The sequence below is a fragment of the Anoplopoma fimbria genome, chromosome 8 (assembly GCF_027596085.1).
Source record: "Anoplopoma fimbria isolate UVic2021 breed Golden Eagle Sablefish chromosome 8, Afim_UVic_2022, whole genome shotgun sequence".
In the NCBI taxonomy this organism is placed as follows: domain Eukaryota; kingdom Metazoa; phylum Chordata; class Actinopteri; order Perciformes; family Anoplopomatidae; genus Anoplopoma; species Anoplopoma fimbria.
This window is the reverse complement of record NC_072456.1, coordinates 4,105,252-4,124,087: the sequence shown is the minus strand read 5'-3', so window position 1 is coordinate 4,124,087 and position 18,836 is coordinate 4,105,252. Positions and strand designations below refer to the sequence as shown.

Sequence of the window (18,836 nt, the reverse complement as noted above, 5' to 3'; positions counted from 1 at the left end):
AGTGTGAGGTATCACACATTTCATTGAGCCACCGCTTCACAGTGGCTACACTTCAGGTTTCTCCAAAGCTGAAGTGTAATTTGCTTTGTCATTGTACGGCCAGGCAATGGTGTTGTTGGAATGCGGTCGGCGTGCCCTGTGCTTCTGAAGTGATGAGTATTATCAGCATGGGATCTGGCTGCAGTGTGCCATCTAACAAAGTGAGAAAAATAACAGCTCTTTGTAAAAATCCTGTATTGGGTAAGGCATTGTGAGGCTTTTTTTTTTTCTATGTATGAATGTATTTTAGACTAGTCATGAGTCATAACACATATATAAAGGTAATGACACCCCCAGAACATATACACATGGCGAGTTGAAGACCCCCATGATGCACCTGAAAACATTTTAAACTGAAGTTAAACCTGCATGTATCAACAAGTTTGTAATAACAATGTGTCAAAATATGTTTATATGATCTCATACTGTACTGTGCTGTATTTGGGACATAAACCACACAATCAATTTAAATGAAATCTACATAAACGTGAACCAGGGAGGGTGACGTAGTATAAAGAGGTATAGAGATCTGGGTTGGATGGGTGGGTCTAAAAAGCACCAGATATTCAACTAGGAGACCAGGAGAAGAAGTTAATGTTGAATTATTTGTCACGTAACTTCAGTACTAAGTAACTCCACTCTGTAATTATTTCAACCCAGTTTGTTACATAACTTCCGCAGTTAATTAAAGCCACTTTCGCAGTTGTGTTAAGCTAAAAATTTGACTTTTATCTCATGTAACTTCTGTACTAAAGTAACCCCATTTCTATTGATATTTTCACCCAAACATTGACTTATTTGTCAGATAACTTCCATACTTTAGAAATGCCACTTACGTAGTTATTTTAAACCATTGTGACCAATTTGTTACAAAACCTCCATAGTTAAGTAACGCCATATCTATGGTTATGTTTAACCAAGCGTTGATTTATTTTTCACGTAACTTCTGTTTTTATGTAACGCCACTTTCGTAGTTATTTTAACCCAAACCACAATCTTTTACCTAAACCTGACCAGGTACTTTTGATGCCTAAACACGGATCACACTTGTTGCTAAATATATTTGTAGAAAAATAACAAAATAAAGCTTTGTAAGATATGATACTAACTGTTGTCTAAGGATACGCTGCACTGGTAGAGATAAACTCACAAAAAAATTATCTCTCAACTCGGCAGTCCCCCTCAGCCTTACAGATTGTTCAGTGCCAGCGGAAAAAAGAGCAATTTCACACGGCGGTGTCAGCAGTGATATTGGAGGACCCAAAACAATAAGAGAAATATTAATAGCCCAGCTCTCAACAATGTGTTATTAAAGGAACTCTGTACTGTGACACACATTAAGAGGGAACGGTTAAACGTGAAGTTAGATGGTGAAAAAACATATTCCTGTTGCAAAGTGGCCCTTGACTAATAAGAGAGGCTTTCATGGAGATATAAGATGGAATAATGTTGTAGACTACAGTAGGGGATGCTCAGTCTATTCTTCTGTTTCAAAGTTCTCATAGGTGCAAATAATTGACAAATAATAGTGTATTTGTGTAGGTCCCCACCACTTTCATTAAGAGGCTGGCTAAGAAAATGGGTTTTAACGGCATTCAGTTTCACTCTATAAATAATCAATATTTTGCATTTGTAGTTCAAGAACAATGTGTTCAGACATCTCATTTGTCAGCTCCAGTCTTAAGGTAGATATATTTGTTGGTACATCAAGGCATTGGTTGTAGATTAACTGTAACTTTGCTGTAATTTAATTTCTTAAATGCACTTTATGCATATGCACCATCTTTATATGGGTTATATTGCGTGATGCGTTTGTTGTATGTTGATTTTGAAATGGGATCTGAGAACCACTGCAATGTCAAAGGGTAAACTCCATCCTTTAATTTTGGCCAATTAGCCTGATGGGTTCCATTTGGCTGGAATTTCAGAAAACACATCCTTGCAATTAGGTCATGCAAGTTTTTTCTGGCATTTTTAGGGCTAAATAAAATCAGAATCTAGGTGCCTAGTGCAATTATTAATTAAGGAAAGGGTGTGATGCTATTTTTAAAAACTGGTATCTCTGTGGGAGGATACATTCAAATGTAACTGTTGTTTATTTTGGCTCTGTTAGTACTTCCAAGTAAAGTCCTTTACACATCCTGGGCATGAAAAATTAACATCGGCAGTCTGTATGCTTACATTTTTGTACAGCCGTAGCTGCTGTAAGCTATTTTATTGAGTAGCCTTTAGCACATTTATGTTTATTCCCCTCTGGTAAACTGATACACAGTGCATATGTCTAGGGCTTTTATTGTGAAATAGAGCGGATCTGGTCTTATAAAGTTGAAAAAGTTATAAAGTTTGGCGCCTACATGTTGTGCAATATAAGTGTACGTTTTAAATTTTGTGTGTGCCGCACAACATGATTGCTTGATGTCTTTACTGCGTGGGAAAGCTCAGAAAAATCGACGCACTTCAAATAAAAAAACAAAAAACATTTATATTCACATTTGGTATTCACATACATCTTGACATGCAAATTAATAGCAATCAAATTAAGTTTGTAAAGGCCTCAACACCTGCATGTAAACCCCCCCATTGTAACAGGATGGGCCACTCTAACTACACAGCCGCTTTATGTGTTGAGCCACTCCACAGCTGATAAATCATGTAGGAAAAGAAAAGCTACCGTATCAGAGTTATAGGACAGAAACGTGTTACATCATTTCGCCGTGATATGGTAGAAACTCCGAGTCTCGGGAGCTGTACATTCTCCAGCCAAGAAGAAAAAGTCTCTTTGTGTTTTATATTCCCTGAACGCCTCAACGCTCCACTGTTCTCCCTCGCTCTGATCTCTGACTCTGATTGCATGTGTGTCTGTGTGTGTTGCGTACCTTTAGGCTTCGCCTTAGTGTTTGTGTGTGCGTATACTGGGCCAACAGTGGCCAATCCTTCTCTCATTATTATTGATTGTCAAAAAACAGCCTGACCTCAGCCTTGACTTCAGAGCTGTGCTATGAAGTGGAGTTGCTAAAGTCATTATCATTTGTGTCGAATTTTTAGTTTTTGCATGGCGTTTTAGCATTCAAAATAGGACCTCTTCGGTTATTAGTTGGGTTATGAATGTGAATGTGTGTTTGAGTGTGGGTGGTGTGCTTGAGTCTGAGTGCATTAACAACACATCAAGAATCCAGTTCCCTAAAAAAAAGCCTAATAAAAAGAGAAACAAAATGTAGAAACCAATGCAGCAGTTAGATTAAGCAGCTCTCAGTTTACATAATCTTCTCTCACCAAATCAAAGAAAACGACCCTGGCTCTCATTGCAAAGCACCCTTGTGGACAAAGTGTTACAGAGGACAAACAACACCCCAAGGCAAGTGCACTCATGGAAATAGAGACTCTGAGAATTCAGTATCCGTGCCCTACATGTGGTCCATGGTTAAATGTCAGAATGAACGGCTTGGCTACTCCTGACAGAAGGTTTACCACGACCTGCAGTGAAGTCCTTCCCCGGGCAATGTGTTGGAAAATAAGCAGCTTTCTTGACTCCACAGAACCCTTCTTTTGAAGGATTCATTCAATCTGCGAACACTAGCCCTAGTCTATTCTGAATGCTTGTAATTCAATTATTGCCATTTCAGAACATGGCATTATTCAGTCATGCCAACACATTCGTGCTTTTTAATATAAACTTCCAACTTTACTTAGTTTACTTAGTTTTTAGGTTTGCTAACGCAACAAAAGTACTTGGTAAGGTTATAGAAAAGATTGTGGTTTGGGTTAAAATAGGTGTGTTTGTTATATAAAATAAGTAGGCTATGTTCGTTACGTTACTGGAGTTAGTTAAGAATGGAAGTTACGCAACAAAACTATGGTAAAAAATGTAATTGACTTATGGTTCCACACGGATCAGCGGGCTCCTGGTTGACAGTTCATGTTGGTTTTACCCATCAAACCTCCCCACCCCACCCACCCTAAGAGGCATTTAGCGCTCTTTCTACTACATCATCTAATAATGAAGCTGTTGGGTTTATTTTGTTGTTCGCTGAAAGCCTGTCAAGTCCCATACAAACGCTAAAGGGCCCCCAGGAAAGGATACGTGGGACCGTCACTGTCTCACGCATTCATGAAAATGATTACATCAGGATAAATAAATGAACAAAAAATGGCCTGTTTTAGTTGCTGCTCAGAGAGCACAAGAGGACACAGAGATTCAGCCTCCACAGCACCCCCCTTTGATAACCTGATTGTCTGACTTGCAGCAATGTAGCTTGGTTTCAATATCTCAGCGATTACTTTGCTGAGCCCACTGTCCACTTCCACAGGCCATGTCGTTTTAACAGATGCAAATGAGTAAAGCTGAGTGGGGATGAAAGAGGGTTGGAAACTGGAATGAGAAGGGCTGAAGGGTGAGATTGAATGAGTACAAAGTGATGAATGTGCACCTCTGAATATTTTAACTTAGCCCCCGTGGTGCACACGCCCTAGGACTTTCAGATATAACTGTCACTAATAGTTATTTATCAAAACACTATTAACACATCTGGATATATCCTTGAAACACAAATTGTAGACCCCTTCTGTTTGCTTCTCTCTGAAATCCTTAAGTTTAAGAAAAAAAGAGTTAATATTTATTCAGGGAGTGCCGTTAGTGACAATGTGGGCTCCATGGTAACCTAGAGGAGGAACAATTGCAGGTCTTTGACTGGAGGCAAACATATTTTTCTGCATGAAAGTCTACTTCACTGTATACCCATCCAAAACTCCTACCTTCATACCCTTACTGTCCACATTACTACATACATAAAGGGCACACCACTTCCTGCATTGGCACTGAACATTGCCATTAGACGCCCACAGATATGGAGCTAAATCAAAAAGCCTCATACCACCTGTAGCTGGAAATAACATAACACACATTGAGAAGTGATGCTGGAGCGTAGTTGCAGTGGCTTTATTTTGTTGCAAGGATTCTACCCTCAAAGGACTTCAGCAACAACCACGACCATTTCACAACGCGGCTGTAATCTAATCTTATTCCCTCCCTATCTCTTTTTTCGGCATTCTCCTGTAAAAGTACTTCCATGGCACCTGTCATCTCTTGTAACAACCAGCTATGAAGGCAAGAATCCTTGAATATGTCCACCGCCTCATGGACACCCTCCCATGTTCCCCCTTGTCCATCCTTATTGACAAGGCGCTTTCACACAGACCTTCACAAGGCTTCTCGCCGTCCCTGCACATCCTTCACAATGTACTTGTTACAATTGTAAAAATCCTCTGTCTATGTTTGACCATGACTCACAGGCTCTGACAGTCTCTGCATGTCAAGTAAATGTAACACAGAAAACCTGTGGGAACCTGCAAAAGGATGACTCAGTCCATCACGACCTCGGGCCGTAACACAATCGCCTGAATGCAAAAGCGTTTCCAACAAAAGTCATAGTCTGTTTTTAAATACAAGCAAACATTCACCTTCAATTCTATCTCAGTCTGTTCAGGATCCCGGATTGGAAATATGATTGTATAATAGATGTCCCTGGAACGAAATATAGACGTGTATTACTGTCAAAGGAGTTTCTCTGTGTATTCGCTAGAAATTGTTATATAATGAAAGCACCAGAAATGAATCTGCAGGCCCCGCTTTCAAGTCAGAAATGACACCATTGCCTGCTGACAGCTGCTCGGTGGCCTTCTCAGAGGGACACCAGGAAAACCTCTAACAAATCCCCCCCAACCCCAACAGCACCCCAAACGTACCTTTAGAACTCTGCTGGAATTCCATCAATAGCAGCAGCAGGGCCTAGGGACAGATGCTGTACGACACTTGTGAACTCCTGCAGGGCGAGAGGTCTGTCAAGTGCCTCCCACAGCTCGGGCCCGACTCTGGGCAGTCACTGAAACAAATTCTCAGTACACCACCTGTCACTGTGTAACACGCCATATAAATGGCTCGCCAAATGCCCCTGTCGGTGCCTCCTCTGACATCACAGCCCTAAATGGCGCTATCAAATGTAAAGGTGGTTTAAGGGAGAGATGTAGAAAGGTAGAGGGAGAGTGCCAGATTAAAATTCATCCTTTGAAAGAGCACTTGGGGCTATGGAGGCATTTTACCCTTTTTAACACTTAAATCTATCTATTCCCAACCTTACTGCCCTCCATTTTGCACTTGTACGCCATGTGGCTGAATGTCCAATGAAAGAACACAAAGCTTTTGCGAAAGAGAGCACAAAACAACCCCGGCTGAAGAAAATGCGCATTTCCTTCTTTGCAGCAAGTCTGCAGGAAATTCAAGGGACAGCCAAATGGAAAGAAAGAATAAGAGACAGGCAGGCACGGAGATGAGCATTAAGAGAGAGGGAGCGGAGTGTGTGATACAGCATCATCGGTGCCAGCCCGTCTACTGTACCGTGTATTGAAGCTGAGTCGTCGCCAAGTAACCTCCAAGGGTACCAGCAGCAGCATCGCCTCTACAGCATGGAGCGCATTCCGGCAAAGTGGACCGAACTTTTGGACACACACCGATAACAGAGGGGCGGCATTGAAGAGGGAGGCTTAAGAGCTTCAAATTGCCCAAAATGCAAAAATAAGTGTGGTCTCTGCTGGAAATTGAGAGATACAAAGAGAGGGGACCGTGGGTCTGTTATTTCTAGTCTACTGGGGTGATCCAAATCGGTGGCTGGATGGAAGGAAAGCCTCATGGGTAATGACCCTAAAAGCCCCAATCAGGAGGAGACACAGACAGGTCCTGAAATCCATGGTAGTGACTGGAAACAGGTGCCAGACAAGAAAAAAAAGACTGTTGCCAGGCAGAAACATGAACTATAATTTTATCCATTATCTCTTAACTTTCTTTCTCCTTCAGATAGAAAATAAACACTGATTGGTATGTATTTCAAATTTACCAGGACACCTACATGCAAAATTGTTTACGAACAAATTTGAAGTGAGAAAATTGCCAATCCAGTTGCTAAATCTGCACTTTTATTAGATTAAGATTTAATGTCTTATTTAAAAGTTTGTTCTGACCTTCTTCTGGCAGCTAAAGTGAACTACTAATAGCTCTGAGGCCAGCACAACAGAGAGAGTTGGTATGGTAGAACAAGAATATTTTCACATTCAGCCCAATATATTATGGCTTTATTTCCACCAAACCAGAGTTGGTGATTGTTAGACATAGTATGATTAGGCTAACCAAGACAGTTTTTAGGAGTTTTTTTTTGTTTCTGCCGAGTTTGAATAAAGTGTGTCATCAGCAAAGTAAAATCGCTTCATTTTTCAATGGAGTCTTGTGGCTTTGAGGAGAGCATATTCATTTCGGAGCTATAAGAATTACAAAACTCTCTTTTGATTTGATTTCTTTTTTTATTATGTTTTGAATCGCTGTATAATGTTTGGGGGAATCCATATTCATAATAGAAATTGTGACGTGCAACTCGACTTGGAAGGACCCGTCCTACCAAGGAAGCATCCTTGACTTCGAGAAACAACCTTTGGCCGTTTCTCAATACCAAGTATGGTCAAGTGTGGACTTGCAAACTTGCAAGTTGCATCCCGATATAATGGGTGGAGCAAGGACACTTCCGGGCATTTGGACCGTACTTGGCTGAATGCGAACTTGTGTATTGGAACAGTACTTGGGCCGCGCTAGATGACGTTTCACAAGTTCAGGAGGACACAAGTACAGAGAAGTTCACTTATTGAGAAACGGCCATTGTCTTTGGCCCACTAACGTTAGCCACGCCAGCAAAGTGTTATCTTAGCTGACGTTATTTATTCATCATGTTAGGCTAACTCCTAGACATCGTTGTCAAAAGAAACATTAAATAGAAATTAAAAGGTAAAAGTAGAATATTGTACACTTCTCAGGACAGCTTGCAATCAAATGTGTCCATAATGAGGCACCCCAGTAACGATGACTTGTTTACTTCCATTATTTCCCCTGGTTCATGCATCAGATCTCCTGATCCACTTACACACCATTAGACCTGTTCCCTATTCCTTCATTATCTCCCTTACACATACAGTATATGGGCCCTCGTTCCCCAGTCACTTTCCGGATCATCTAATGCACAATGCAGTCTTAGCATTCCAGCCTCACATTCCCTGCCCCCATCTCCCTGACCACAACCTGTTCTCCATTTCTACCGCCTCCCCTCTTTTCCTGTTTACTTTGCCCTCACTGACGGATCACCTGTCGCCGAGCTCCGCTTGGAACTCTAACCAAGTAAGCGATCGATCGCTTTGAACTGCTCCGCATCTAAGTCCTGCTTGCGAGTCGTCCGTACCTCGGCACTTGAACGTGGCAGCGTGGAGGATTAATGATTGATTGATTCATTGGGTGATTTAACGAGTGTCTTAATTCTGCCTCCACAGAGCAGTACATAATTAACAAAACGACACCCATGTTGGATTGATTATAATTCAAGTTAAAATAGGCTATAAATCAAACTGGAATGCAATGGAATGTAGCAACCTGGAGGTGTAATAATTGGTGAGTTAAGGAGAATGTTTCCTTCATCAATATGCCCTTATATGTGCAGCACTTCCTTTGATATTCACAATGGAGGTTAAAGGGCATTGGCCACATTTTACTGACCACAGTATACTGTTATACTGTCCAAGTAAATCTTTGTTCCATTCTATGTAATACATAGGCAGTCCTGATATCAGCTAATATACGTTGTGGTGGTTGGGAACAAGAAGTGTTGGGAACCGTGGGAGGGAGTATGCAGTTGATTTAAAGTCACCCTGTGACTCTATGCATTATGCATTTCTTTCTTCCTAAAACATTTGCAAAGTAAAGCAGTTTCTTTTTCAATACTACTTGTGCAGTGCAGAGTATATATGCGTCATTTGAGTGCAAAAGCTCACACAAACAGAGGCGGGGAGAGAGTTGTACCCGGCATGCCTTTCAGCGGTGTCACAGTTAATAGGGTCCCCCTCTCTGCACAGTGTGTACATATCACACTACTCATAAGTGTGTCCCGTAGATCTTAATTGCTCACACTCAACACTGCACTTCCTTGGGTTCTTTATTGTTATGTCCTTTTACCAGTTTCTAATCTAATGTTATCCCAACCTGTTATTGCTTTTTTACCTTTTATTTATTGATATATATATATAGCATTTATTTCTTTATTTTGTGTATACCTGTATTGAGGTAGATAATTACCCGATGGCCTCTGCTGGAAAGCACTTTGGGTCAACTCCTGTTGCTTTTAAATGTGCTATAAAAATAACCTTCACTTTACTCGGGTTAGCAATTTACCCACCCAGTGTGAAGCTTGAAGTGAAAGTGGAGAGCAGCAATGTGAGAAGAGGAGACATCGATAAGTGTTTCGCTCTGCCTGTTAAATAACTTTGATGTACACACAGAGCAGATTGCATCCACCTTAATTATCTAATATAACGACACAACTGCTATGCTAACTACTGGGGCTTGAATACAGTTCCGAACGACACCTTGTAACATCAAACCAGAGCTGGTCCAGAAACTTTTCACTCTCATAGTTGTTTATATATTTCATTTTACAATGACATATGTATGATAAATGAATAGCTCAAGACAGGCAATGGTATAAATGTAAAAAAATAAATAATGATGTTTACAATAAAATAGGATCTTCTGTGCTGGTTGACCTGCACAAAGAGAGGCGGTTGTTATGGAACATACGGTTGCTATGGAATGTACGCTAGCGGCTAGCATATTTCTTTTTTCATTGCAGGCTAGCTTTATGACGATTTTATTTTTGGCTCTTTATTTACAATATTTGTGTGTTGCCATTTATTGTGCAGCTATTGAGAATGTTTCCAACATCAGTAGGATGACTTTGATAACTTTGGGTGGAGGTGTGTTGCCTGGCATCGTGAGGATTTTGTGCTTCTTATTCTGCACCATGAGTTTAGGTTGCCAATAGTTCTGGAGAGAGGTTTCACTATATAATCTCTTCTGTGTCAAGATCTGAAACGGTTTCTGAATCATTGTGCTGAGGAGGTAGTGGTTAGTTTGTTGCTGTGCTCCTGCTAGTTTGCACATTCTGGGCAACACCTTCGAACCTCCTATTTGCGTGCAAAACTCCATAGAAGTTCACCTGAAGGGTTTCCATTTTGTAGCAGGTTTTTAGCAGCTTACATTGTTATTTAGTATCTTTAACCCGCTCCCAGTTGGTGGAAGTAATGCCCCCCCAGGCCAACTCTGCTAAGCAACCATGAGAACACACACATTTTTTAACCAGATGGTGAGTGATTGTGAAAGTGCAAAGGAATTAGAAGTTATTTCTGTGGTATGTGGATAGTGTATCATGACCATGAACCAATCAGATTGCTTGATTTGACCTCCCCATTTTCTAAATGATAAATATATAGTAAAGTAAATATATACACAATACTTATAAGTGACCTCTTGCTCATTTCAATGATATCATCCCAATCCATCACAGCTATGCCTTTTGGTTGAGAGCCAAAAAACAGAATTAAAATTAAAAAATGATTCATCATATTTTTTACATTTTTTTTTTTGACTGGTGACTTGAAGCATGACCGATAGCTTGGCTGTATTCCAAGTATTTATAGATACAGTTAACTTGAATGTTAGATGAACTTGTGGAAATGTTAACAACCAAAAAAAAGAAGAAGAAAAAAAATGTCCCTGTATAGTCAAACAGAGCTCAGAACAGAATGATCTGACAGTTAATAACAAGGCTTACTTGAAAACTACTTTTACTACTACAGCTTCCACCACAGCTGTAGCAAAGAGGATATAAGCCCTTACAAACCTAGAAGCGTTTGACGGGGAAAATTACCACATCTACTTCCCACAGAGTGACAGAGTGATTGTAACCGAAGGAAAAGAAAAGTAGAAAGACGAATCAACAAACAGCGAGGTGGAAGAGAGACAGAGAAAGTTGGACGGCGAATGGTGTTTGGAACAGTGTTATTTAGCTGTCTCCCAAACTGAAGAATCCCCTGCCAGGTTTCCAACTCGTACACACATACACACACAAAATTCTCAAAGCACCTGCCAAAGCATGGAAGAGGAAAAAAATTGACTAATTACATCGCTATCCAAGCCATTGAAAGAGTAAACACCGGAGAAGAGACGTGCATATATTCATAGCTGGATTGACTTGGCTGTTGAAAGTCATCCAGAGTGAGGAGAGAGGGAGCTTCTTGGTGATTATTAGACAGACTGACAGGCGGACACAGACCAACTGATGGGTTCAGAGAAGCAGCGTGAAAAGCCGCCTGCTGGTTCCGAAAGGATGACGATGCGCTTTTAAGATCGCATGTGGGCTTTTGATTTGGTTTAATGGCACCACACTTAGCATAGCTGTATTTTTTTTAATAGAATTTAAATCATGAAAGCGGTGAAGTTAAAAGTGGGATGTTACCCTTCGCTGTTAGAGGATGTGGAGACGGACATTGTTTTCCCAAGCTTTGGAATTTATTACCTTTTGACTCTGTGACTCCTCATAATGCAAACATTACACATCTTATATCATACACTATGTAATAGCGAAATCCATTTAAGTGTGTAGTGTATAGAATGACCAGTTCTGAAATGATACAGTGTGCTCTAACAGTATTGTGCTCAAATTCCATGTCAAAAGATTTTTTTTTTCTTCTGTAAGAGGCAGTGGCTCTCAACCTGGGGGTCGTGACCCCCAATGGGGGTATTTAAGATATATCAGGGGGTCCACTGATCATTGTGTTTACTTTGCCTGTAGTAGTGTAACAGTTCGTATGATAACTCACGAAAAAGTTATTCCTAATTTTTTGTGAATTTTCCTGCAAATGTCCATCAACACGTGTCAATTTTAGTTCATTACATGCAAACAGTACTTTCAAAATAAACTTTTAAATATTCAAAGGGAACAACTTATGTTTAGGATACACAAGTACTTGTGAAATACTTGAATACTTAGGTTTGAGGTACAATACTACTTAGTTGGCGTTATGGGTTGAGATAAATACTGAAGTTACTTGACTTCTTGTATCACACTAATAGCTGTTTCCTGTGGGAAAAAACGACATTTGTTTGACCTGTCGACAGGCCCTGTTTGACTTTTTGTTGTCTTCCTACTTAATGATTAGTTGAAATACATAATCCTTTATTTATTCTGATATCTACAAATGACGGTGCATTCATTTTTTGTAGGTTTAGCTGTGAACGCTGTCTGAAAACAGCCTGACCAGTGATATAACTTGCCTCAGGATAGATTTTATTGAGTTTTTGTGAGTCACAGTGGTCTTGGACATTAGTTTCTGACAGGGGGTTCCTGTTTTTCAACCAGTAAAAATACAGAACGGATACAGATGGATAGTGTAGTGTTTGATTGGTCGAAGGACGGTTTCAACCTAACAAAACCAAAATATTCACTGCTGATTAAGAGTGTCTCCTGATTGCCACATCTCTTAAAATTCTGTAAACAAATGTTTCCAAAATTAATCAGTCATGCGAGTTCAAAATTAAAAACGCCCGCAGTTTAAAAGCCACTAAAATCAATTGTTCCATACCCCCCCAAAAAAGCCACATAAGTCAGGAGTGCAGTAATTTCTGCTACCCCTTTAAAGTCTCAATACCAATCGTTTGTCACCCCATGAATATTTCTCTAGATTCACCCATGGTTTTTGCAGTATTTGATTCCATTTGCCATCAGTCTATGTAGTCATATTGGCTCATTGGCAGGTCAATGTCAAAGCCAATAGGCCTTTTTTCACAGCAGACATGTTGGATTTAGCAGAGTAGGAAAACCACAGGTGTTGCTGACAACGCCAACAATGGTTCTGTTCTTTTGTGACATGACAGCGAGACAGCGAGCCAGCATAAACAATAGCTGGACCTTGAAAACCGAAGCAGCTCGTTTGATTGAGTATTTACACCGGTTCTTTTGCTACCGTGTCAAATATCCGCTGTGAAAATGGCCTGCTCGGGAGAAATATGGTCCAAATCAACAGAAATGTCATGGACAGATACTAGTGAGGTGCTGCCACTAATTGTAATATCATTAAGAAGTTCAATAAGTTGAATTAATTATTTTTACAGAGCTAAATACTCAATAAAATTGGGGAGGACATGAGGAGTGCCGCCGCACATCCAGCCACATGTCGCTGTCGCACCCCCCCAGTCCAAATCCATCATCATCGTTCGCTAACAGTCCTACAGCGCTGCTACAACAAGCTAACTGGTGCGTTGGCTGATGCAAGTAGCCCGCGACAACTTGATTAAAAAAAAGAAAACGTATATCTGGGAAAAGGACATTTTTACTTTTAATATTTAAAAGTAGTTTGCAATTTGCACGTCATCATTTTTTTTCCAATTTGGAAATGTAACAATCTATCTATTGTTCGTCACAGAATAAAAGATGAAATTTAGAAATCTTCATTGGGCCAACACTATATCAATATTGTATTCTGGTTGTTAATTGATTAGGGAGGATGTCCTCCTTTTGGAGCATCATTTTACGTCTTTTGGCCAATAACAGATCAGCATTAAAAAAAAGTACATTAAATTGCTAGAAGAGATCCGTCCCTTAGGAGGACAGCAGAAGCTTGTCCTCTTCAGTACCCCTACACACAGACTGCTGTAGAAGAACATTTTATATCTTTAAGTTGTATTAAGTTTATTATTTCATATTGCCTTTGTATTCCTGCCCTTTTTTTACATTAATTTTACATTAATTAACATAGCTCTGTGAGTGAAACCTTTTGGTAATGTGAAGAGAGCTCAGGCCAGCCCTGTAAGAGGTTAAACCTTAATGTATCAATCACCTCTTATTTTGTAGAACAGGCGTGTATTGAGCCTATGCAAATCCACTACTACGGACGTAAGTGTGAGTTGGGTTCTCAGACCCTGACAATGAATACATATCTTGGGTGCTGATTGATCCAAGGTCCTTTGTCCTTGCTGACCAGAACCTAGTGTAGTTAGAGATAATTCTACAACCTTGTTGTGGAGTTCTGTCTCCACTGCACAGTGAATAAAGCTCATCTGAACCAGCCACAGAATTGGACCTGAAAGAAACTTTTCTTTGAAACTGCCCTTTTGTGTGTTTTTTGTGTGACTACTCAGACTCTACTCATTTAAAGAAAGAGAAAATATCTTCCTCTTGTACATGTATGTGTTGACACTTATGACTTGGAATCATATAGTCTGAGGAGCAGTGAAAATTGTTCTCATTTCAAGTTGAAACCTCTATAAATACAGTAGTTTCATGTCTTTGTTAAGACTTAACATGCAACCATAGCTATCAGTCTGAACAGCAACTTCAGCTGGTTGCATGTCACTTTGACTTTTTTAAAGATAAAAGTAAATTCAGGAATATAAAAAAAATGTTCTGGGTCGGTTCAAATAATTTTCAATGGGAGAGCAGAAAAATGATGTTAAGTGTTTATGTCTTGCATTTCTGTCTGCAGAATAATATGCATTGGTCATGAAAACAAGGCACAACATCCATCAGCTTCTAAAGACTAGTAGATGGATGAACTACTACATACTTCTAAACAAAGAAATTGACAAAGTTCAATAGCACCTACGCTCCTCTTATGATGATTTAAGCGTCTCTATTACTCAGCGGGAAGTAAAAATAATGAAACCCGTAGATAGGAAACAATCTGCACAGCAGGTTTGGAACAGCAGGTTGTTTGTGATGACTGCAGACTTGGTGACAGTTGCTGCAGATTGCTCCCCAAACTACTAAAATACGGCCTCGGACAGGCGTCTACACTTATTGTATATTCACCCACAGTACCTGCTGCCAGAGCTGCCACTGAGAATGATACCAGCTAAGCTGCTCTGGAGGAAACAACCTACTCTCATGTCCCTGTGATAATACCGCCACACATATAGAGAGTTGAAGTCTAACGTGTGTGGCGCTCACCTAACCAAATGTCAATAAACACAGCCAGCTGAGGAGCTGTTGTCTTTTTAGTAGGCCTCAGCCATGATATGCTGTGAACTCAGTATCTCTGTGCAGCTGAGCATTGCAAAAACTTGTATTCTGCTGTATATATTGGAACATGGTAAAAAGTTGTTAGTGTTATATAATATGAAAACAAGACTTAAAATAGGCATGCATTTTTAAACACATTTTAAAATATGTATAAAAATGCATGCCCGTTAAAGGAACATTCAGTTGCAATTTGTAAAATAAATACTATAAAAAAATGATATCCCTTCCACACAGTTGATTCAAAGCGGATTGTTGCCTTTAAGAACTTTTTCAAAATCAATTTTTATGCTTAGTAAACGTGTTATACAAGAGATTTACAATATTCTTTAATGTATCAAAAAAAGTCCTTCATTTTATGTTTGAGAGCTAAAAATGCAGGTCCATATTCTCAACATTTCTACCTTTCTGCCCTCCAAAAATAACTTGTGAAACACGTGAAAAAAGCTTGTAAACCCCCCCCCCCCCCAAAAAAAAACCCACGTTATTTTGAAACTGGAGTAATACCTAACCATGTGTTACTCTTTTTATTTTTTTTCCAGGCTTGCAAGATGTCCTGCCCGAATTCCTGCGTGGGCGTTTTGTGGAGGCAGCCCTCAGCTATGTTGCGTGCAACTCGGAGGGCGAGCTGCTCTGCCGCAACAACGACTGCTGGTGCCGGTGCTCGCCCCGCTTCCCAGAGTGCAACTGTCCCTTCGCAGACATCAAGGTCATGGAGGAGAACCTGGAGAAGAGCAGAGACTCCTGGGACAGCTTCAACCAAGAGTTCATGGAATCAGGTACGGGCTGGAATGATATGGGAAACTAGGGCTGCTTGTAATGAGGATGTTATGAATGAGCTTCTGGTTAAGTGTGTTACATAGTGGCCAAATTCAACCAGACTGGAACAAAGTTTGACTTTGTGCCATCGTGTTTAGAGTGTGAATTTGTTATTTGCAATTGTTTTGGCAAAAATCAAGGGAAAGGGGAAAGGGAAGTTGCCTTATAAAGTGTGTTATGAGCTGCAACTCCCAGAGGGTTGTCCTAATATATTCGGACCAGTAAGGGCCGGTCTAGTGCCACATTTTTGCACCCTCAGATCTAATGCTGTCAATGTAAATGCATGCAACTTTTAAAATGCAGCAACGTGCATCACGAAAAAACAACCAATCATTGTAGGCCTTTCTTTTATTGGAGGTCCACCCAGAGCTTTACCATCAGTCCCACAGACAATATTATAATACACACTTATGGAGATGTAAGATGTCAATGCAGCCCTGACTCGTAAAAATGACTTTCCCATGCTTTGTTTTGTTCCAGTTTTGTATTTTAAGCCAAACCAGAATGTTATTTACTAAAATTATCTTAGTAGTTTTGTGGCATTTTTGTTTTGTTATGTTTCAATTTACAATGTTAACCACATGTTTCAAACTATGGCTGTAATCCAGGAGAAAATAAGTTTCCCTATTAATGTATTCGAGCATGCAGTTTAGTTGTATGGGATTGCAATTTTGGAGAAGACAATGTTGGCCAATGATACGGTTAGCAGGTTATGTTCGTTTGGCAACAACAGGCGGAACCTGGCTTCGAGACCTTGAAAGCTGGCACAAGAGACGACACCGAGTGCCTGATAGACAGGCCTTGAGTTTTCCAGGCGGTAAAAGACCTGGCAAGGGTCCTAGGTCTAAGAACGTAAAATGTAGATATCAGCAGTAATGCAAACAAGAGCAAAGAAGCCTGAAGAAACCTTAGCATTTCATCAGATTAAATAACTTTTATCAGCTAAAGTTTGATACAGTCCCATAGCTCTATATACCCCACCAGAACGTTTTTAAGATTTTAATATACGTTTTGGGGTTACATAAATTGTTACTTAAGTAAACATACATGTTCGTAGACATTTTCTCAAAGGTTTGAACCTTTAAAAGAAGCTTTTCTAATAAAACCCCTTACAATCAATAACTTCTCTGAGCGTTGCTTGATCAACATGTCTCCCTTCTTTTGAATCAACACATATTTAAATTGTTTTTTGAGCTAGCACTCATTTGATAAAAAAGACACTTATCATATCATGGCAGTGTTGTTTGGCTCAGTGTTGAGACAGCTGAGGATGTGCTGACAGTGTAACAGTACATAAGAGAGAGACGCTCTGGACAGCTGGAGAGGGAGATTGATACTGTCCAGTCCAAGTTCCAGATGTAGTGGGTGGGTTGTTGATGATTTATAGCCATGAGCTGGATCCAATTTGTTCTTAACACAACTCTGTTTATGCAGCGTGTACCTGTGAAGTGTTGTTCCTCCGTCTACGTTCATGATCACTTGTGATATTTACTGACGAATAGGGTGCAGTCATCGATAAAGTGTTATGATAACCCACCTGGATAACAGCTCAGTTGCTGCTGATTTTTCTTCATAAAGACATGTTATATGAAAGCCTGGTATATGAGCTTTGAATAATAAATATGCTATATTTGAAATGTTTTTCTGTAGTGTCTGAAGGGGGATGTTCATGTTGTATGATGAGAACTCTGGCAGGGCTGTTGTTCTATGGGAGTAAGCACCGCCTTTATCTACATTTTCAAGTGACAGTCTATTTCCCAATCAGGCTTGAGGGACATTGTCTTATCAATGTATACTCTTTATTTGGACTGGGATTATTTGTCAAGTAAGCGCTAAATTGGTTAAAAACGTGGTTGACAAGGACCGAGTGGCTAATCAGGAGAAATGGGAAGATTCCCAGTGGGAGGGGCTTGTTGTTGGGCCGTGTAGGATGCTGCATTAAAAACTCTGCCGACCACTGCGAGTTTGTTTATGACTTTTATTTAACATCAACTTCACCCAATTTACCTTTAGCATTTGGCTAGCTGGACCACGACCACCTCCTATTGGTCACACTCAGCGTCTAAACTGAAACTCTGACCTGCAATGACATAGGAAATCACACATAACTTAGAAAGCACCAGGGGCTACAATCACAGTAGCCAAAATATACCTAAAAGATACGAGTGAGAAAGGAAGAGAAATACAAGTACATACAAGATAAAAGGATTGGGATAGAAGTGTAAAAGGGGGAAGCTGAAATGACCATAATAATAATAAATGTGGCCAATTGTGCTAAACTTCTCACTTTTACAATCTTCTCATATTTGGGGAAACAAACTAAACATCTACTTGTGCTGAATTGGAAATTATGCTGTTCCAGAAAAATACAACTTTTTAAGCAAAACCATGTAGCATTTAATAAACAATGACCAGATGTTACAAATACAGAGGTGCACTCAGTAGAGTGGAGCTCTCCGTCCAGTGTGTCTGCAACAACTACTGCTGTAATGGACCGTAATGTGTTGAAAACGTATTCAAACTCCAAAGCAAGTGGCTATGTACGAAGGCAAGCAGCTCAAAGTCTTCATGTAATACATTTCATACAATCTTTCCAAAAACGAAAACTCACTTGGAGTGTCTTCCCGCGTAGCAGCGGTTAAATTGTGACTATGTACTCAGCAGCGTGTTTACTGGTAGCTGTTAGCCAAACACTCATTGTCCAGTTCAGGTAAGCTTTGCAGTGAGGGGACATTTGACTCCTTAAACAGGCCCTATAATGCTATTTTCCGGGTGCATATTTTTATCTCAAGTTACAGTTACAACATGTTTACATGCGTTAATGCTCATAATCCTCCTTGTTTTTCTCATCCTGGCTGTCCTGCAGCACCTCTTCTCACCCTCTCTACGAAATGCTCCTCCCTCCAGAAAGCAAAGTCTGCTCTGATTGGTCAGCTAGCCCACTCTGTTGCGATTGGTCAACGTTTCACATTTCAAAAAACTCTTCCTCTGGAGAATGACAAATGAACAACAGGTCTTGATGGGATTCAAACCCAGGCCTCCTGG

At 40.1% G+C, this 18,836-nt stretch overlaps 1 protein-coding gene across 1 annotated transcript in view; it reads left to right on the top strand.

The window, feature by feature from the left end:
- The window catches only part of brinp2 (bone morphogenetic protein/retinoic acid inducible neural-specific 2), a 129,016-nt gene that overhangs the window by 61,004 nt on the left and 49,176 nt on the right, over positions 1-18,836 (top strand). The window contains exon 5 of the mRNA XM_054602845.1: positions 15,515-15,751. Within this exon, the coding sequence (XP_054458820.1) occupies positions 15,515-15,751 (237 nt within the window). The remainder of the gene's footprint in view (positions 1-15,514; positions 15,752-18,836) is intronic.